The 19865-nt window shown below is 36.3% G+C and overlaps 1 protein-coding gene across 24 annotated transcripts in view; it reads left to right on the top strand.

The window, feature by feature from the left end:
• Nucleotides 1–19865, top strand: part of SEC31A (SEC31 homolog A, COPII coat complex component) — an 85954-nt gene that overhangs the window by 52150 nt on the left and 13939 nt on the right. For 15 of the 24 annotated variants that reach the window (XM_054688151.1, XM_037530035.2, XM_054688147.1 and 12 more), the window contains 8 exons: nucleotides 1738–1813; nucleotides 2318–2496; nucleotides 4357–4483; nucleotides 5417–5562; nucleotides 6985–7158; nucleotides 10154–10327; nucleotides 14038–14164; nucleotides 15796–16137. In XM_054688151.1, the coding sequence (XP_054544126.1) occupies nucleotides 1738–1813; nucleotides 2318–2496; nucleotides 4357–4483; nucleotides 5417–5562; nucleotides 6985–7158; nucleotides 10154–10327; nucleotides 14038–14164; nucleotides 15796–16137 (1345 nt within the window). The remainder of the gene's footprint in view (nucleotides 1–1737; nucleotides 1814–2317; nucleotides 2497–4356; nucleotides 4484–5416; nucleotides 5563–6984; nucleotides 7159–10153; nucleotides 10328–14037; nucleotides 14165–15795; nucleotides 16138–19865) is intronic. The other 9 variants (XM_054688159.1, XM_054688157.1, XM_037530047.2 and 6 more) reach the window with 2 other exon arrangements.

Genomic DNA, 19865 nt, shown 5'->3' with positions numbered 1-19865 from the left:
TATTGCACAGTCTCAGAAATTTATAGCAGAATTACTCTAAACAGAATCTGAATGTTTAAAAAAATTCAGAATCTGATTCTTTACCCAACCAATCTGCTGTCCCAGGTACGACTAATTTAAGAGAATACAACATATATAATTGAATTGGGAGTATATTCATAAGCAGTGTAATACTGTGTTCACATTGCATTTATATAAGGACACCAAGCAATTTTTTTCCATGTCTGATTAAATTAAAATAAAAAGACCTAAAAAACTGAACCTAGTTAAAACTAATGGAGAGAAATTTTCAGATGTGTAGGAAGCAAGCTTGTTTTAAAATGCAAATATGTTATAAAATAAGTAATGGGAATGTAATGTATAGCATGGTGACTGTAGTTAGTAACACTATACTGTATTTTTGAAAGTTGAATTAAATAAATCTTTTTTTTATTAGGTTATCTATTTTTTTATTTTATTTTTTTACATAATTTTTCATTTTTGTACCATAGTTGACCATAAATCCTTGTAAAATTCCCACTTCCCATTCACCCATGAACTGTCACCATAGTCCCTTGTGCTCTTCCCTCCTTTGTTTTGATCCTATTCCTTTCTCCCCCACTGTAGTATGTCTCTGGTTTATAGTTGCCTGTCGATTTTGATTTTTACTTTATGAATCAAATAAATCTTAAAAGTTCTCACTACAAGAAAAATTTTGGTAATTATGTGTGGATTACTTGATTTATTGTGGTGACCATTTTGTATTATATGCAAATATCAAATCTTTGTATACCTGAAACTAATATACTTCAATTGTATTTCAATAAAAAGTCAACTAAAAAATCTCAATATAGTATCATTTAAAACTTGTTTATTGGGCCTCCCCGGTGGCGCAGCGGTTGAGCGCTGGGTTGCGAAGCTGCCTGAAGCCTCCGCGGCACCGGTTCGATCCCCGGCTGCTCCCCGGCCACTGGAGGAGGGTCCCGCATGGCGCGCAGACCTCTCCTGCCGCCCGCTGCTCCCCTCAGCAGTGTACTTCGTCAGTCTGCCTGCTCTGCTCCCCGCTCTGGCTCTGGTGAATTCTCTCACCCTCCCGCGCTTCCGACTGTACCCAGTGCTTGTATAAATAAACAAATCTTTAAAAAAATAAATAAATAAATAAAACTTGTTTATTTTGGGTATTTTAAGCTGAGTTATTTAAGAAAACTATTCTTTAGCTTCAATAACTTCTGAGCTACCAATAATGGATATGTATACTTAAGTTAGGCTATTATTAGTTCTGGTGACCTTGCATTTTTTTTTTTTAAGATTTATTTATTTATTGATTGATTTATTGATTTATACATGCAAGCACTGGGTACAGTCAGAAGCGTGGGAGGGCGAGAGAATTCACCAGAGCCAGAGCTGGGAGCAGAGCAGGCAGAAGGACCGAAGTACACTGCTGAGGGGAGCAGTGAGCGCCAGGAGAGGTCTGCACGCCATGTGGGACCCTCCTCTGGTGGCCGGGGAACAGCTGGGGATCGAACCGGCGCTGCAGAGGCTGCGGGCAGCTTCGCAACCCAGCGCTCAACCGCTGCGCCACCGGGGAGGCCCTTATTTTTGATTATATAAAGGAAAGTCATAAATTTTAAGTATAAACTTGGATCTGAGAACTTTTCTGGAGTAATTTGGTATGCCATTTAAGGAGTGGATGAATAATCATACATAAATTTTGTTTTAGTACTATTGCATGGTTTCATTCTGGTTTCATTTCTCTAGCACATTAAAGATGAAAAACAAGAACCTGATTTTCTACCATCAGCTAGAGGAACATTTAACATCTCCATCAGTGGGGGTAAGTACATATTGGGTTTTTTCCCCCCAAGTTTATTGAAGAAAGGAGAACAAGGAAAGACTGATTTCCGCTAGACAGACAGAGATGAGCAGTCTTAATGAACAAGAGCTGCCCATATTGGTTTTGATTTCTAATTTATTTTAACCATTTGAAAGCATATAGTCCCTAAGTTCCACTTAGAGACCTTTGTCATAGATGGTAGAGGGTTGAAAAGAAAGACTCAGTATCACTTATACATGTAATCAGTGCCTTGGAAATGATGGTATGTTCTTAGAAACTGTATAATGATCTTTATTAATCCAGTTTAAACAATCTGGAATGTCTATTACATACACCTCAGGAGTTTTCCGTAGATCTCAATAGCTTATGTTAGAAATTAATCCACCATTTTTATTCAGAAATTAGTATTGTGTTCTCTAATATGTGTGCATGTAAACATTGATATGTGTATTTTTCCTTCTAACACTAACTTCATTTAAGTTGTGTATTGTTTTCTTATTGCAGATATTGATGGTTTAATTACTCAGGCTTTGCTGACTGGTAATTTTGAAAGTGCAGTTGACCTTTGTTTACATGATAACCGCATGGCTGATGCCATTATATTGGCCATAGCAGGTGGACAAGAACTCTTGGCTCGAACTCAGAAAAAATATTTTGCGAAGTCCAAAAGCAAAATTACCAGGGTATGTTATTTTAAAAATACATAAATAATAGCATCTGGTTATAAAAGCAGTGTATTCTTATTATAGATAATTAAAATGCAAGAAGCAATAAAAAGCAAAAAATCCACCCATAATTCCTTGACCTGGAAATAGATATTTGTGGGCAGTTTGGCATGATTATTCCAATTTTTGTTTTTTTGCATGTATAATGTTTTTATTCTCATGTTTTTTATTGAGGTGACATTGTCTTACATCATTGTTTATATTTTAGAAGTATAGGATCCCCCTCTTCAGGTGTTATTACCATAGTCTACCTGCCACCAAAACACCCATAATCTAATACCATATTCCTTTGTGTTCTTTCCTAACTCTGGTTGCCTCAGTTCTTTAGTGAGCTTTCAAGGGTTAATTTTTTAGTTTGACTTTTCCTAACCCTTTGGTTTCTCTATATTCCACAGATAAGTGACACCATCCACTATTTGTCTTTCTTTTTCTAACTTCTCTTAGCATAATTCCTTCTAACTCCATCCATATTGCATAGGTTATTTTTATTTTTATTTATTATTATTATTGTTTTTAAAGATATATTTATTTATACAAGCATGGGGTACAGTCAGAAGCTCGGGAGGGTGAGAGATTTCACCAGAGCCAGAGCGGGGAGCAGAGCAGGCAGAAGGACCGAGGTACACTGCTGAGGGGAGCAGCGGGCAGCAGGAGAGGTCTGCGCGCCAAGCAGGACCCACCTTTGGTGGCCAGGGAGCAGCCAGGGATTGAACTGGCGCTACAGAGGCTGTGGGCAGCTTTGCAACCCAGCGCTCAACCGCTGTGCCACCGGGGAGGCCCTGCATAGATTATTTTTAATTGAAAAATGTTTTTCATATTTTTTTGTAAAAAACTTAGAAAAATTTAAAAATAAACATTTGAACACCTCCCGATTCTTCCATCAGATCAGTACATATCGTTTCATCCCTCTTTCTGTGTGTTTGTAGAATTTTTACAATAGAATCAGGATTATATATATTATATATATATGTGGTTTTGCTTATAGATATTGTTACTGTTATTGTATTTTTCCATATCAGGGATTCTTAACTAATTTTATCTTTTTTTATTTAATAAAGATTTTCTGATTGCTCTGTATTAAGGATGTTATTTCCCTTATTTTAATATTTAGTCCATTTCTCCTATTTTCCTAATATAGACAAAAGTGATAAGCATCCTTGTGTCTAAAGATTTGTGTGAATTTCTAATTGTTTAATAGGACTGTAGTTCTTGGAAGAGAATTTCTGGTGCAGAGTCTCTGAACATTTTTAAGTCCCTGCTTGATGTCTAATTCTTTTCCATAAAAGCTGTCCCATTGTTCCGTCCCACCACATTGGCTGCTGTCTTTCTCCCAGCTTTGTTTCATGTCTCTGCCCTATTAATCTTTTAGCCACACTGGTAACCTTGCAGTTCTTCACATATGCCATGTTCCCTTTTCCCTCTGAACTTTGCACATAGTGTTCCTTTGGCCTGGTTGTTTTTTATATTTTTTTCTTCTCGAGAAAGTTAATTTTGACTTCATATGTCAAATGTCTGTTGTTCAGGGAATTTTTATTGATTCATCAAACCTAATCATATCTTCCTGTTAAATGTTTTGATAGCACCCTATACATTTCTTTCTCAGCATTTTATGAAGTGTGTTTTGTGTGATTTTTTTTTTTTTTTGAGGAAAAATAATACTACCTTTTAGGTCAGTTGGTTCAGGGATATTTATTTGCTGCTGCTCTATTCGGCATGAAGTGTTATGTGTAGTTTTTTTGAGAGACATGATTGAATAGTGAGAACTAATTTTCATTAATAAAGGATTTTAACTTTCCCTTTGTTTCCTTTTTTCCCAAGCTAATTACTGCAGTGGTGATGAAGAACTGGAAAGAGATTGTTGAGTCATGTGACCTTAAAAATTGGAGAGAGGCTTTAGCTGCAGTTTTGACTTACGCTAAACCAGATGAGTTTTCAGCCCTTTGTGGTAAGAAAATGAGCTTCATATTTCTATTACATATTTATATGGCATGGTATATTATAGATAAGATTAATGACAATTTTTAATAGAAATTGATGTAAACTTAGAAATCGCAAATAAGAAGTTCTCAACTACTTTTCTCAGAATTATTAACTATATTACTTCTCTATACCTAGTCATTATTTTTAATTATACTACTCAGTGATTTTGGTTTCAGATAGATCAGACATGGAAGTCTTACCTCTACCACTTACTAGGTGTATGCGCTAAGAAAAACTGCTTTCTAAAGCCTCAGTCTATTTATATGTAAAATGGCACATAATTAGCAGTCACTTTTTAATGTTAACTTGATAAAGTTAGTAATTATAGCATCTGAGTAGAAAGCACCATTAAAGACCTTAACTGGTAACTAAGGAGTAAGTATCATTATTTGAACAATAAAGGCTACCGTCTGCTATTGTAAGAATTAACAACCTTTAAAGTATTTAAGATATCCCTAAAAGAATACCTTGAAAGTAGTAATAGAACACAAAAATTATAAGATATTTTATCATAAATTTTATTAGACCTAATAACTATGTGCCATAGTTTAGTCTGCTACTACAAAAACATTTGATGTGATGAAATGGGGTCAAATATTCATTAAGATTTTTCTGTTCACATATTTTTTCCATTTATTATTTTTTTCTAATATAAGTGATAGAAATCTATTCTATAGCTAGCTATTTCGAACCTTGTCACATTGTGTTATATACAACTTGTCACACACTTCCATTCCTGTAATAGTTACTGAGCATGGACATGACAGAATGATTTTGTTTCTACCTGCTACTCATTAGTTGTTAAGTTTAATCTCTACCTCCAAAAATATTATTGGACTTCTCAAACCTCATATACAGATTGCCTTGAGTATAATCTTATTTTCCTTTTTATATTTAGATCTCTTGGGAACCAGGCTTGAAAGTGAAGGTGATAGCCTCCTACAGACCCAGGCTTGTCTCTGCTATATATGTGCAGGGAATGTGGAGAAGCTCGTTGCATGTTGGAATAAAGCTCAAGATGGAAGCAATCCTTTGTCTCTTCAGGTTGGTATTTTTGACAAAAAGTGCTTACTTTTTAGTGCTGTCTTTCACCTTTCTCAAATTCGTTTGTTATGGAAGTTTTGTTGCTTTCCACCCCACTGTTTTACACTTTAAAATTCTTTTGCTGAGGGGCCAAGTAGTAAAATGGATCTCAACCTTTAATGGGAACAAGGTTGTTATTTGGTAGTTTATTGGGGGAAGTAGCTGGCAAGAACATGGAAACAGCCTATGGCTTACTTCCTTTATTCTCCCTCTCCCCTTTCTGCCTCCATTAACTCTGTCTGCTTGGTGAAAGAAGGAAGCACTATTGAAGGCATTCCCAAATACTTACAGCGAATCTTGTTTAGGGAAAGTGAAAGTAAAAGGTTAATGGAATCCCATGTAGTATCAATATATACAAGAGAGGAAGTGAAAAATGTGAAGACTGTTGTCAGGCACTAAGTAACTGTATATTTAGATTTTTCTCCCTAAGCATTTAGTCAGCAGAATCTCATGATTCATTCTGAATTTTTTTTTCTCTCTGGAAAGAGATTTTTCTGTATATGGTTGATGCTTGAAAGATCAAGGTATTGAAACAGAAAATCTAGTAAGAAATCAAGGATTTTTTTCTAAGTGCTTATGAAAACAAATATTTGTACATTTCTGAATTTCTACATTTATGAAGGGTAGGTAAATAGATAGTCTTGTGCGTTTTACTTAAAGCTAAACTCCCCATTGTTGAAAGAATTGTTATTGAAGAGCAACACAAGAACCTATTTGGAGATCAGTCTTGTAGTAATACTTTTTTTATAGAACAGGTGATGTTTTCATGCATAGTTCCTCGTTTATCTGCTAGAACCTATTTTTCGCCTTTGAACATCTGCTTACCTTCACTTTTGATATTTGCCTATTTTTTGCACACTAGGCACGTACCTGGCAGTTTAAGGGTATTTTGCCATGAATGAGAGATTTTTTTTAAAAGATTTATTTATTTATGCATCCAAGAACTGGGGTATAGGCCAGAGGTGTAGGTGGTGGGGGGGTGAGATGATTCACCAGAGACAGAGTGGGGAACGAAACAGGCAGACTGACTGAAATATAGTGCTGAGGAGAGCAGCAGGTGAGATAGGAGAGGTCTGCTGTGCCATGTGGGTAGCTCCCTGGCCAGGCATGGAACTCATGCTGCAGAGGCTGAGTACAGCTTCATAGTGCTGAGACTTAACCCCTTGCGCCATTAGGGAAGCCCATGAAAAAGAAATTTTTTTTTTCCTCCTTATTTACCTACAAGGTAGTCAGCTAGTTCAGGTATTTGTAAGAGCAGTAATAATAGATTCTGGTTTTTTATAAGTTTTAGACATCTTAACTGTTTTATCTTCTCCTGCTTCCTTTCGTGCACACCTTGGTATCTTTGTTGCTCCTTCACTCCCTTTCCTTTTTCTCACTTAGGATCTGATTGAGAAAGTTGTCATCATGCGAAAAGCTGTACAACTCACCCAAGCCATAGAAACTAATACCATAGGAGTTCTTTTGGCTGAGAAGATGGGTCAGTATGCCAATTTGTTGGCAGCCCAGGGCAGTATTGCTGCAGCCTTGGCTTTTCTTCCTGAAAACTCCAACCAGGTAATTAGAATGATGATTTTTCTTTCAATGTATGACAGAGGTGAGTCCAGTAGATAGCACTCAGTGTTAAACATAACTATATTAGTGAGTGGAATGTTTTCAAGCAGTGGTCTGCCACCTGACTATATATGTATGTAACTGACATTACTTAAAGGATTATTTTTGGCGAACTCATGCTGGGTCAGAGATAAGATGCTCTTGCAGTATGATAGATCTCTTTGTACTGAGAGAAACATTTGAGGAAAATAAATGGGAAAAGGGCCAACTATCTTATTCTTAAGTCAAGTGCTGACTGGTGTACAAGGTTCTTTGTAGAGATCGTCTGTTGTAAAGCTGTAAACATTAATATTTAATAAATCAAGTGGAGTTGTGATTTTTTTTTTTCAAAAGATTTATTTATTTATACAAACACTGGGTACAGTCAGAAGCGCGGGAGGGTGAAAGAATTCACCAGAGCCAGAGCGGGGAACAGAACAGGCAGACTGACAAAACACACTGCTAAGGGGAGCAGTGGGCGCAGCAGGAGAGGTCTGCCATGCCATGTGGCACCCTCGCCAGCCAGCCGGCCGGGATCGAACCAGCGCTGCAGAGGCTGCAGGCAGCTTTGCAGTCCAGCACTCAACCGCTGTGCCACCAGGGGAGGCCCTGGAGTTGTGATTTTAAAATTACCACAGTGCCATTCCACATAGTAGCAAACAAGTTCATTCTATATATCATTTCAGTCTGATGCCATCTGTGGGCAAGTATATTTTTAAAGTGTTCAAGGCAGAGGGAATGACATCATGTTCCTAATTTAGTGTCCTTAGCTGGTATGCAATAAAACGCAGACTTTTTCTTGATATTTGTTTCAATTCAACTCAATAAATTACTGAGTATATATCCTTTCCCTAAGGAGGTTTCCAAACTCAAAATGATTATAGATGAGTAAACATGGGGTTTCTAAAGTGTAAGTACTGTGATAGAACTAGCAGTGCCAACAGAGCAGAGAGGGAAACCTAAAACCAAAGATGAAGCATGGGTGGAAGTCAGGATTGGGTTTGAGGAATGTTTTTTACAAGTAAGATGTTTATATCTGCATTTTGTGTGTGATAAGAGCCTAATTTTAAGCCTTGCAGATAAGTTGTTGTTTCTGTACTTTTTATTGTAAACATTTTATCTGTCATAGATCTTTTATGATTTGTTGTTCAGTATTTTGTGTATTCTAGGGAATTACAAATAAGTTTCATTTAGTAATTTCAGTGAGTTAAAATACTTATATCTAAGTAGGACTGTGGAAGTATGATTCTCTAGTTGGTTTTGTATACACTTACTTGTAGGATTCAGTACATATCTTTCTAAAATGTTAGTGAGAGTGTTAGGTAGAATGGAAATAGTCTTTTTTTTTTGGCTTGGTATAATAGTTCTGTGAGACTTTTGACTTACTAAGGTCTTGTTATTATAATGAGATGAAAGACTCTTTAAGACTAACTTAATCTGAGACCTTTAGATCTAGTTTTAGAATTAAGCCTTTTATTTTCACTACTATTTATAACTACTTAGATATTTCATATATTTTTCTAACTTTTAAGGAACATTCTTTATATAAGAATAATTTTGATGTTATTTACTCCTGTGTTTCTCAGAAGACCTTTAATATTTTGGGGGGAATATATCCTGACACTTTGTGATATCATATAGTATATAATTCTTCTCCATAAAAGGCAATGAAGTATACCTAAAAAGTTTAAATGACATCTTTAAATCTCTAATGAATTTGTAGGAATTATATAAAGATACTATTTTTTTTTTTAAGATTTATTTATTTTTTATTTATTTATTTATTTATTTATTTATTTATTTACACAAGCACTGGGCACAGTCAGAAGCACGGGAGGGTGAGAGAATTCACCAGAGCCAGAGCGGGGAGCAGAGCAGGCAGAAGGACCGAAGTACACGGCTGAGGGGAGCAGCGGGCGGCGGGAGAGGTCTGCGCGCCATGTGGGACCCTCCTCTGGTGGCCAGGGAGCAGCCGGGGATCGAACCGGCACTGCAGAGGCTGCGGGCAGCTTCGCAACCCAGCGCTCAACCACTGCGCCACCGGGGAGGCCCTAAAGATACTATTTAAAGATACTAAAATGAACTCTTGCTGAAACAGTTTAATGCAGTCCTTTTTTTTTTTTTTTTAAAGATTTATTTATATAAGAACTGGGGTACAGGCAAGAGGTGCAGGAAGGTGAGATCATTCACCAGAGACAGAGCAGGGAGCAGAACAGGTAGACAGACCGAAAACAGTGCTGAGGGGAGCAGTGGGCGAGGCAGGAGAGGTCTGCCGCTCCATGTGTGTATCTCACTGGCCGGCCTAGAATCAAACCCGTGTTGCAGAGGCTACAGACAGCTTCACAGAGCTGCGCTCAACCTGCTACGCCACTGGGGAGGCCCTTAATGCAGTGTTTTTTGTTGTTGTTTGTTAACACCCAAAATATATACTCATAGATCTATGTAATTGTGTATGTCTGTAAGCTACCCTGAATTTGTCTTACTTATTTCAAATGTCTGTGGGATTTTTTTAATTAGTTTTCATCTTTTTTAGCTCACCATTTTCTCCATCATCTTTAGCACTTGTTTCTCTTTTGGAGACTTTTTCCCTGCAAAGAAACAAAATTGTGTGTTTTTAACTATTTTTGTGATTTGTGAGCATTATTCAACTACAAAGTAACAGCAAAGAGCAATGGTGATGAGCGACATGGATCTTGCACACTTCCATGCAGTGGGCATAATACAAATTCCTGCATTAGTTAAATTACAAGTTATGCTATATATCAGGTACCTTTGGTGTCAGTCTCGACTATGAGGAACAATAATATCATATCATTGAGTTCGGGGCTACTGTACAATATAGAGCATATGAGCAAAAGGGGATCTCTAAAATGATCAAGGTTACTTTAAGAAAATCAGCTGTCATGTAGTTGGGTGAACTCTAACTACTTGCTTTGTTTTCTTCTGTTGCTTATTACAGCCAAATATTGTGCAGCTTCGTGACAGACTTTGTAGAGCACAAGGAGAACCTGTAATAGGACAGGAATTACCCAAAATTCCTTATGAGAGGCAGCAGCTGCCCAAGGGCAGACCGGGACCAATTACAGGCCACCCACAGATGCCAAGAGCTACAACTCAACAATATTATCCCCATGTGAGTGATACGGTCCAGATTAAATTAATGTATTTCTGTTCAAATTGGTGGTTTTAATTTGTTGGGTCCAAGAGATTTTATCTGTGGTAGACAACATAGTATTTTAATAGTTATCTCTTCAGATTCTTGAAAGTATATTTATGTCTTTTGAAATGATTGCTTTTTTCTGATCAAGGATTAGCTTTTAGATATAAAATAATTTAAACTTTCTAGAGAGATTTCTTTTTATTTCTCCATCGCTCAAATTCCCCTTACATATATACATCTGTTCTTGAAACTTTTTCTATGTGATTCACCTGAGTAACTTCAGGAAACTTTAGAAAAAGTAGTCATTTTGTGAGTGATTTAGTTATTTTGACAAAATATTTTTGTAAAATAATTTTGTTTGTTTTTTTCCCTAGTATTTTCAGAATTATTAGTATAGGTTTACTGTGGCTTCTCTATCAGTACAATAGAGTATTCAGAAAATAAACTTTTGGGACAACTTGCATATTAGAGAAAAGTGAATACCTAAGGTTTATGGGGAATGTGAAGGGGATTAAATAAATGTATTATTTACTTATTAAATTAAAATTACCAATTAAAATATGTGACCTTTTATTGTCTTTTACTATTTTGTATAGAAACATATTTCCAGGCTAACAAGTAACATCTCTTTTCTTCAATGAAAAGTATATGTTCATAAATAGTAAATGATCTAATAAATATAATGAAGTAATAAATCACTTATAAGTGACTGATAACAAAATTAGCAGGGACTTTGCCTATTTTATTTTATTTTTAAAGATTTATTTATTTATTTATACAAGCACTGGGTACAGTCAGAAGCTCGGGAGGGTGAGAGAATTCACCAGAGCCAGAGTGGGGAGCAGAACAGGCAGACTGACGAAGTACACTGCTGAAGGGAGCAGGGGGCATGGCAAGAGAGGTTTGTGCACCATGTGGGACCCTCGCCAGCACTGCAGCTTTGCAGCCCAGCCAGCGCGCAACCGCTTCTCCACCGGGGAGGCCCACTTTGCCCATTTTAAAATGGGCAAACAGGGCCTCCCTGGTGGCTCAAGGGGTTAAGTTTCAGCACTATGAAGCTATCCCCAGCTACTGCAGCACAAGTTTGATCCCTGGCCAAGCAGGTGACCCACATGGTGCAACAGATCTCTCCTGTCTCGCCCTCTGCTCTCAGCCGTGTATTTCAGTCAGTCCTCCTGTTCTGCTTCCCACTCTGTCTCTGGTAAATATTCTCACCCCTTCTCTCCTGTGCCTCTGGCCTGTACCCCAGTTCTTGTATGCATAAATAAATAAATAAAAATAGAATAAAATGGGCAAACAAGCTGCTAATATGATTAACAGGTTTGTTCTTTTTTTAATGGTCTTTTTTTTTTTTAACATTTTGCTATAGTGAAAGTAAGTATAAAATCATGGATAACTAACAAAAAAACCAATTCATGCTCCTTTTATCTATTTCACTTTTTATTAGCCCCTAATCAGGATAGATTACATTTGAATATAACTGTTAACTCTCAAGAGTATTCTTTCTTTTTCTTTCATTTCACAAATATTTATTGAGAGCCTGCTCTGACTGCCTGGCTGTATTCTACTTGTTAAGGGTATATTGGTAAACCAAAACAGATTAAATTTCTTATTCTTGTGGAAATTGCACTAGACATAGAATATCTATGAGACAAATAAGGCAAATCAGATGATGGCTGAGAAAACTGAGAGATGAAGGGGAAGAAGTCAAGTGATCAGCCAGAGTTTTTAAGACATGCAGTTTAAATTTCTCAGCATTTTGGGGCTAGTTAATAACCAGCAAGGCATTAGAACTCCCAGGCACCTGGAGTTCAATCACACTGTCTCAGGGTACTGAAGTAAGGTATTTTCTACTTTGGGAAAGATTGTTTACTTTTCACCTCCCTGGACTTATCTTTCTTCATGGAAAAAGATAAAAGCATTGAAAGACTTTTGTTACACTTTGATTTAGCAATCTCATAAGAAAAACAAATTCAACTATGAATTAAGCAGTGATTTTCTTGATTAAAGCTTATGATATGCTGCATGAAGGCAGTGGCTTGTGGTTTTAAAGCAGTGTTTACAGGCGGAGCTAAAGGGGGAAAGGGTAGGCCATGTTAATAGATCACTCCCACTTTGACCAACATGTCTTCGATTTTAACTGAATATATCTTGGAGTCCTTACAAAAATTTACTTGACAAAAAGATTTTGATGGCTTTAAAATAAAGTTGAAAATTACTGGACTCCAGAGCAAGAAGAATGGTATAATGTAGCAAACACTGGCCAAGGAGTTAGGCGACCTGCTGTCAGTCATAGCTCCATTACCATGTTGTATGGACTTGCGCAAATCCCTTCCCTTCCCAGGGTCGTGGGTTTCTCAGTGGTAAAGGGTGAGAATTACACTGGACAGTCTTTGATATTCAGCTTTAGTATTCTCAGAATGTATTATTCTAAGCCTCATACGGGACTAATATGATTTTTGTGGCTCTAATAAAATCTAATGAAATTTTTATGGCTATAATGAGAGCTTATAGCTCTGTGTTTACAGATCTGATAGTAGCATGAATACTACTAATGCTTCAAAAATCACTTTTTTACTCCTTTACCTTTTTTCTGGAATGTCTTCTTTCCTTTGTTGCTTACAGGACTTAGCTTTTTTTCCTTGTTCTTGAAACTTGGGCAACATTGTTCTTTGTGTTTTGATTTAGGTTTTCATATTGATTTTTCTCATCTCATTTTGTGAATTTTGAAATCCCAGCTACCTTGAAAGCAATTGCCAGACCTATGTATGCTCTTTTGCTGCTCTTATTTTTTCTTTGCATGGCTATTAATGCCTTTTGGGCCTTTTTTTTTCTTTTTTAACGTTTTCATTTTTTATTTTCTGTGATTGGTATTTCTTTGTTCAATTCAGGTTAGAATTGCCCCTACTGTCACTACCTGGAGTAACAAAACTCCTACTGCCCTTCCCAGCCATCCACCTGCAGCCTCTCCCTCTGACACACAGGTATATCCTTCATTATTCCTCTTTGAGCAGGATTCTGCTCACCTAAATATAAGATATATATATAATTATATCTTATCTCCCCCTTTCTTCAGGTTCACCTTCCCTTGTCTGCCTGCCTGCATTTTGCATTTTAATTCTTTTAGGATGCAGGAAGCAGTTTTTAGCACAATGAATTTATTTCCTCATCCTTCTCTTCTTCTACCCTTCTAAACTGACTTGAGCTAGAAAAACATCAGCCAAGGTTCTAACAATGATCTAATTCTGATTTCATTTAAGACCTTCTTTTTGTTTTCTTTTTTCTTTTCTTTTTTTTTAGCATTGCAGAAATTGAAGCGAAGCAAAAGTCCCCTGAGACATTTATACTTGTATTTCCAAAGTGTGGAGTAGTGAATGGAATTTAGTAGAGATGGAGAAACCTGGTGAATTATAAATATCATTGACACTATTATGAGGCTACTGGCATCTATTGCCATTCTTTGCAATTATTACTTCGGACCTATCTGATCTTTAAATCATTCAGAATGTGTTGTTCAGAAAATGTGTTCTAAACAAGATAGATTGTGCAAGATGCAGTGTTTCCTATGACTTTTTTTCTTTTTTGAAGTAAACATAGAATTCCATCTTAGAGCTTATAAATCCACAGGGTAAGGTTCTTGGTTCCAAATGTAATCTCCTTTTTACCATATTCTCATTTCTTAGGGAGAAAATCCTCCACCTCCAGGTTTTATAATGCATGGAAAAGTTAACCCAAATGCTGTCTCAACTCAGCTTCCCACATCTCCAGGTCATATGCACACCCAGGTATCACCTTATCTGCAGCCACAACGTAAGTAGTATGACCCTAAAGTTCTTTCACAGCTGCATGTCTTACCTCATGTATTTAACATTTACTTTGAAGTTCCAAAAACCATGATCAAATCAATTTAAGCAAGTAAATAAAGAACTATTCTGTTTAGGACTCAAATTCTTGCTATAGAGAACTGTGGTTTCTTAGTGGGCATCGTGAATCACCATGCTAGGAAATAGCTCCTCTCAGTCCATTGAGAACATTTAGCTACTGTTCCTGAGCCTATACTAAGACCTGTTAAAAAAAGGCAAATATCCCACTTTTGGTATTTTAAAAATAGAATTTTAGAAATAGTTTGACATAGTCTTTTCTTTTAGGCAAGATAATTTTCCAAGGCATTAAAAAAAAAGTTCCAAGAGATATTTGTTGCTGTTTTTCATTTTATTTTCAGAAACATTTTATTTTTAGTGCACTTTTGGATTCACAGCAAAATTGAGTAGAAAGTACAGCATTCCAATATACTCCCTACCTCAAAGCTCAACTTCTCCCACTATTAACATCCTCTTCTGCAGTAGTACATTGGTTATCATCTGTGACCTTAAATTGACACATCATCACCCAAAGTCCATAGTTTACTTTCAGGTTCACTCTTAGTGTTGTACAGTTTATGACTTTGGACAAATGTGTAATAATGACATGTATCCACCGTTAACTCTTATTATTTTAGAAAAATTTGTGCTTGGAAAGTAAAAAAAAAAAAAGCACAAATTGTAAGCAAAGAGTAAAAATGTCAAAGGGGGAAAATTCTGTGACTGTACAACTGTTACACAAACAAGACTGTTTATCTACTCCCTAATCTTAATTGAGGATGTTCTGTGTTAAAATGGGTGTTTTTCCTTAACATTAATACAAATTTGATACAACTTTCCTCTCTAGTGCTCAATGTATAAGTACTTTCTTCAGAATAGAATGAATACAGTTCTGGTACAGTAACTCTAGACGTTCATACCTACCCCTTGACAGGCAGAATGCTATAGTATTAAAGTCTCTCATGTAGGTTAAGGTCTTTGCATTAAAACATACTGATCTCTTACTAACCTACTCTGTACTATATGTGAAATATTATATAATGATCATTTTGTCAGGGATCGGAGAGAGTTTACTAATCTGGAACTGTGCTCAAACTTAGAATTTGAGTGGTTGGTGATTTTTACAGGATGCTGGAGAGAGATTTAGTTCATAACAAGGGTGTTCACCCTATGACCATTAAACTCCCTGTAATTTTTACTACGAAGTGGGATGCTTTTTCTGTATGATTCCTCCATGATTCCATCTGGTGGCTAGCAGGTGTCACTGCAGTCATGTCACAGGAACAGGACGTCTCAGAAAAGGATCAGTCTTGAAATTCTTGGGTCTGATGATTCAAAGAGTTTCATAGCCAGCAACAATCTGGAGATGGCAAGTTTCCAGTACTCGTTCTAATGACTATTAGTATATTTAAGGCAGCATCTGAACTATAAAAAGCATACAGTAGTGTTAATGCTTGGTTGTGACTTACTGGTGTAAGGAGAATGATGAAAATAAGCTCCATAGAATGAGATTACTTTGATTTTCTTTTGTTGAATAAACTTGTAACTAATTAAAATTTCTGTTTCTTCTCCTTGGTGTAGCTTATCAACAAGCCCAGCAGTATTCCTTCGGAACAGGGGGGTCAGCAATGTATCAACCTCAGCAGCCTGTTGCACCTTCTGCCTCAAATACTTATCCTAACACCCCTTACATATCTTCTGCTTCTCCCTATTCTGGGCAGTCTCAGCTGTATACAGCTCAGCACCAGGCATCTCCAACTACCTCCAGCTCTGCTGCTTCTTTCCCTCCTCCCCCATCCTCTGGAGCATCCTTCCAGCATGGCGGACCAGGAGCTCCTCCATCATCTTCAGCTTTTGCACTACCTTCTGGAACAACAGGTACACTGCCTGCTGCCAGTGAGCTGCCTGCGTCCCAAAGAACAGGTCTGCGCTTGAAAGGGATTTGGTTTGGCTCCTTCATTTATTTTTTCATGAACATGTGGATGGGTGGAGGGAAATTACTTCTGTTTGTAAACTGAGTAATAGGAGGTTTTAATTGGATTATTATAACAGATTTTAAAACTATATCTAAAAATGTGATTTTTCCCACAATGAACTTTAGTTGCTAAATGAGGAAAACTTTAGGACTTCAGAAGGATAAGAATAATCTACCATTGAGCTTAAAATAAGTGGTTAGAAATTAATTGACAAGGTAGTTAGTGGAAGGAACCAGAATTAATTGACACTGATTTTTTAATAAAGCAAAACTATGCTCTATGCCCATAGTAAGACATTTTCAAATTTAAAAATTATTTGTACCGTAAACTCATACAGGGAAACTAAGTAGTATAGGGTCTTAATGAGATTGTACTAATTTTATAATTTTGTTTATTTGTAAAGGTGAGGAAGGATCTTAATATATTTACCTAAAGGAAAATAAGAGAACACATCTCTGACTGAGAGACATCAGTATGTACTAGTCCAGTCATTATCCATTAGGGCAATACCACCCTCTTGGATATTTTGGAAATTTCTAGGAATTTTTTTTTAAAAGATTTATTTATTTTTATACAAGAACCGGGGTACAGGCCAGATGCACAGGAGGGTGAGAAGATTCACCAGAGACAAGGCGGGGAACAGAACAGGCAGACTGATGAAATACACTGCTGAGGGGAGCAGCGGACAAGACAGGAAAGGTCTGCTGCTCTGTGTAGGATTCTCTCTGGCTGGCTGGGATCGAACCCGCGCTACAGAGGCTAAGGATAGCTTCGCAGTGCGGCGCTCAACCGCCTGCGCCATCAGGGAGGCCCTAGGAATTTTTTTTTTTTAATCTAGTAGTGTAGTGCCTGAAAATTCTTAGTTAAAAATTATTTTTAAAACAATGTTTTATAAATTAATTTTATCATGCTTAATCACAGTGAAAACTCTTAATTTTTTATTGGTCAGTTATATTATTTGATTTTCATTTCAGGATAGTAAAAGAGTCCTCAAAAGCATGTATTTTAAAAAGGGATCAATGAGTTAGGGTGAAGAACCACTAACATTGGTTAAGAATGCAGGGTTTGGAATTAGGTTTCTTGGGTTTGTATCTTAGCCTCACTACTTTCTCATTATATGACCTTGAGTAATTTACTCTACTTCTTTAAGCCTCAGTTTCTGCAGGATAGTGATAGCACCCACTCGATAAGCTTATGAAGAAGATTGAAAGCGTTAATAGATTGAAAGCATTTAGGGACAAGGCTGGCATATTGTAAACACCTTTTTAAAATGTTAACTGTGCTTTTACAAAACCAAAGTCAAAATTAAATGATTTTAAGGTAGAAGTGCAAAAAGATCATGTGCATTTTTATTTGCTCCTAATAATGAATTTGTTCTTGGAGAGTTCAGTGTAAAAATGTGTTTCTCCTTTTATGTGCTCAGTAGTAGCTTTAATTGCTAAAAAAATCAGAAAATAGGATTTACTGAGGAAATACTCTTTTCTCATAGTCTTACAAGTTCACAATTACACATACATCTCCTCCCCTCTTTGATATATAATTTTAAAGTCCGAAGTACCCAAATGACATGCAGTATGTTATCACCCTTTACTGCACAAATGAAATTTTAATAGTTTTCAATACAGGTACTTTAGTAGTTTGATATTTTATAGAGGAGTGCTAATTCAGTGCTAAGGGTTTTAAAATTACATTTTTTAAAATCAAATGAGTGAAGATAATATCTGTTCTGCATAGTTATATAATAGAGTTCTTGAGTAAAAGGTACATCCAAGCAAGTCCCCACTTTAAAAGTGGTACAGGCAAGTAGAGAAATGAATTAGCATTTATTGAACATATATTGGATCTCTACCAGCACTTGCTATATATGTTCTCGTTTCTCACAACCATGAGAGTCAGGCATCAGTATTTTATTTTTAATTGACGTGAGAAATTTACTTGAATGTCATAAGAGTTATAATGTTCTGAGGATGGCACAGTTATAGTTTCCAAGCTGAGATACAAACCCACGTCTCTCAATCATCAAAGCTTAGTTTCATTTTCTTTGCCAGATATGCTAGTCCTGATTTTAGTGGTGGAAATAACAATCAGTGTTGAAATTAAGAAAATCATATAGCAGAGCTGTTTTAGGGATCTGTTACTTTATCATCAAGTTAAGTATTTGCATGGGGTTTTTTTGTTTGTTTTTTTTCCTACTTAAGTAGAAGTGCATTTGGCCGTGAGATAAAAATCTTTGCTTATATACAAAATAACAGAATGTTCTAACCTGGCTGAGAAATAGTGACTAATGGGAAGAAGAAGCCAAACATTTTTGTGTTCAGCATGCATTTAGCTTAGCTGGTTTGTTACTTCTTGCATGTTATAGTACCCTGTATTTTAAATAACAATAACAACTTTAGCATGATTTATTTTTTGATGTCCTAAAATTTTTGCTTAGGTTACATAAATAATTGTGACTGGAAAATTTATCTTTGTTCTAATGTGTCTTATATTGTATCATGGTTCTCCATAGGACTTAAGAGATTCCACTTGTCCAATAGATAATTCTTGACAAGCGCTAGAATTTTCAAGCCCTCTGCTCTTTGTGAACCATAAAATTATGTAGTCAGGGCTCAGAGAAATGAATGTTGCAATCTTCAAAACATTCCTTCCCTAAATTTTATTGAGTGTCTATTTAGTATATAATCACAGTTATTCCAGGGAGAGGTAGGAAAGAACAAAAGGTTAGTGAATCCTAGTGAAGAACTCAAAGCTTTGTTATAAATTGGAACATAAGGTTTGTATTTGGGTCATATTTTGGAAAACCTGAAAAGCCAGAAGTTTATGTTCATAAAATAAGAAGGAAAGCTCCAGTGAAGAAGTTTGAACTGCAGAGAGGCATGATTAAAGTGTTAATTGATGGAGATTAATCTGACCATGGGACAATAAAATAGATTGCGGCAGGCAGCAAGGTCTAATCACAGGGAAGGAAGACAGGCTCTTCTTCAGTTCTAGGTATAAAGTGAGTTAGGAGAGTGCAACCTTGTGGTGGCAGCAACAGGAATGCTGGAAATTTTCAATTTTACTCTCTAGGATGAGTTGAATACTTCCTGTCTCACTACCCCCCCCCCCCCCCGGTTTAATGTGTGCTTGCTACAAAGGGCAATCTCTTTTAAATATGAAGGCCTTAAGAAATTGTCTCTAAAAATTGTTTTCTGATAGTGACCTTCAAGCTATAGAGGAATTGTCTTTTGAGTGAACATTATTAACTTTGTTAAACAATAGAAAATTTGATTCAAGTATATAATCTAGTGCTTCTTCACATAGAATAGTGTCGAAGGTGTATAATGTATATTTTCATGAAACAATGTTCTGAAAAAAATTTTTTAATTTTCATTATTATTCCTTAGTCAAATTTTAAGTACCTGTTTTAACTTTTTAAATAAAGGGAAGAACATGATAGCCTTCCTTACTTTTCTTTGGATAATTCTTTTATCTTGTGTCACTGGAAAATGACCTCAAGGATTCATGTCTTTGTAAATTTTAATTTTCAGTTTTGTGATTTTTTTTAATGGGGCATGTGAGATGTTTATGGTTAACAAAGATGCTCTGTTCTCTCCATCTCAAGTAACCCTCTAGTCAAAACATTCCATACCAATTTTACTAATAATTTTCTGTGAATACGCTGAAAAGTGTCTT

The sequence above is a fragment of the Talpa occidentalis genome, unplaced genomic scaffold (genome assembly GCF_014898055.3).
Source record: "Talpa occidentalis isolate TD23 unplaced genomic scaffold, MPIMG_talOcc4v2.1 talOcc4.6, whole genome shotgun sequence".
Classification (NCBI taxonomy): domain Eukaryota; kingdom Metazoa; phylum Chordata; class Mammalia; order Eulipotyphla; family Talpidae; genus Talpa; species Talpa occidentalis.
The sequence above is the reverse complement of the archived record's forward strand: the minus strand, read 5'-3'. Positions and strand labels throughout refer to the sequence as shown.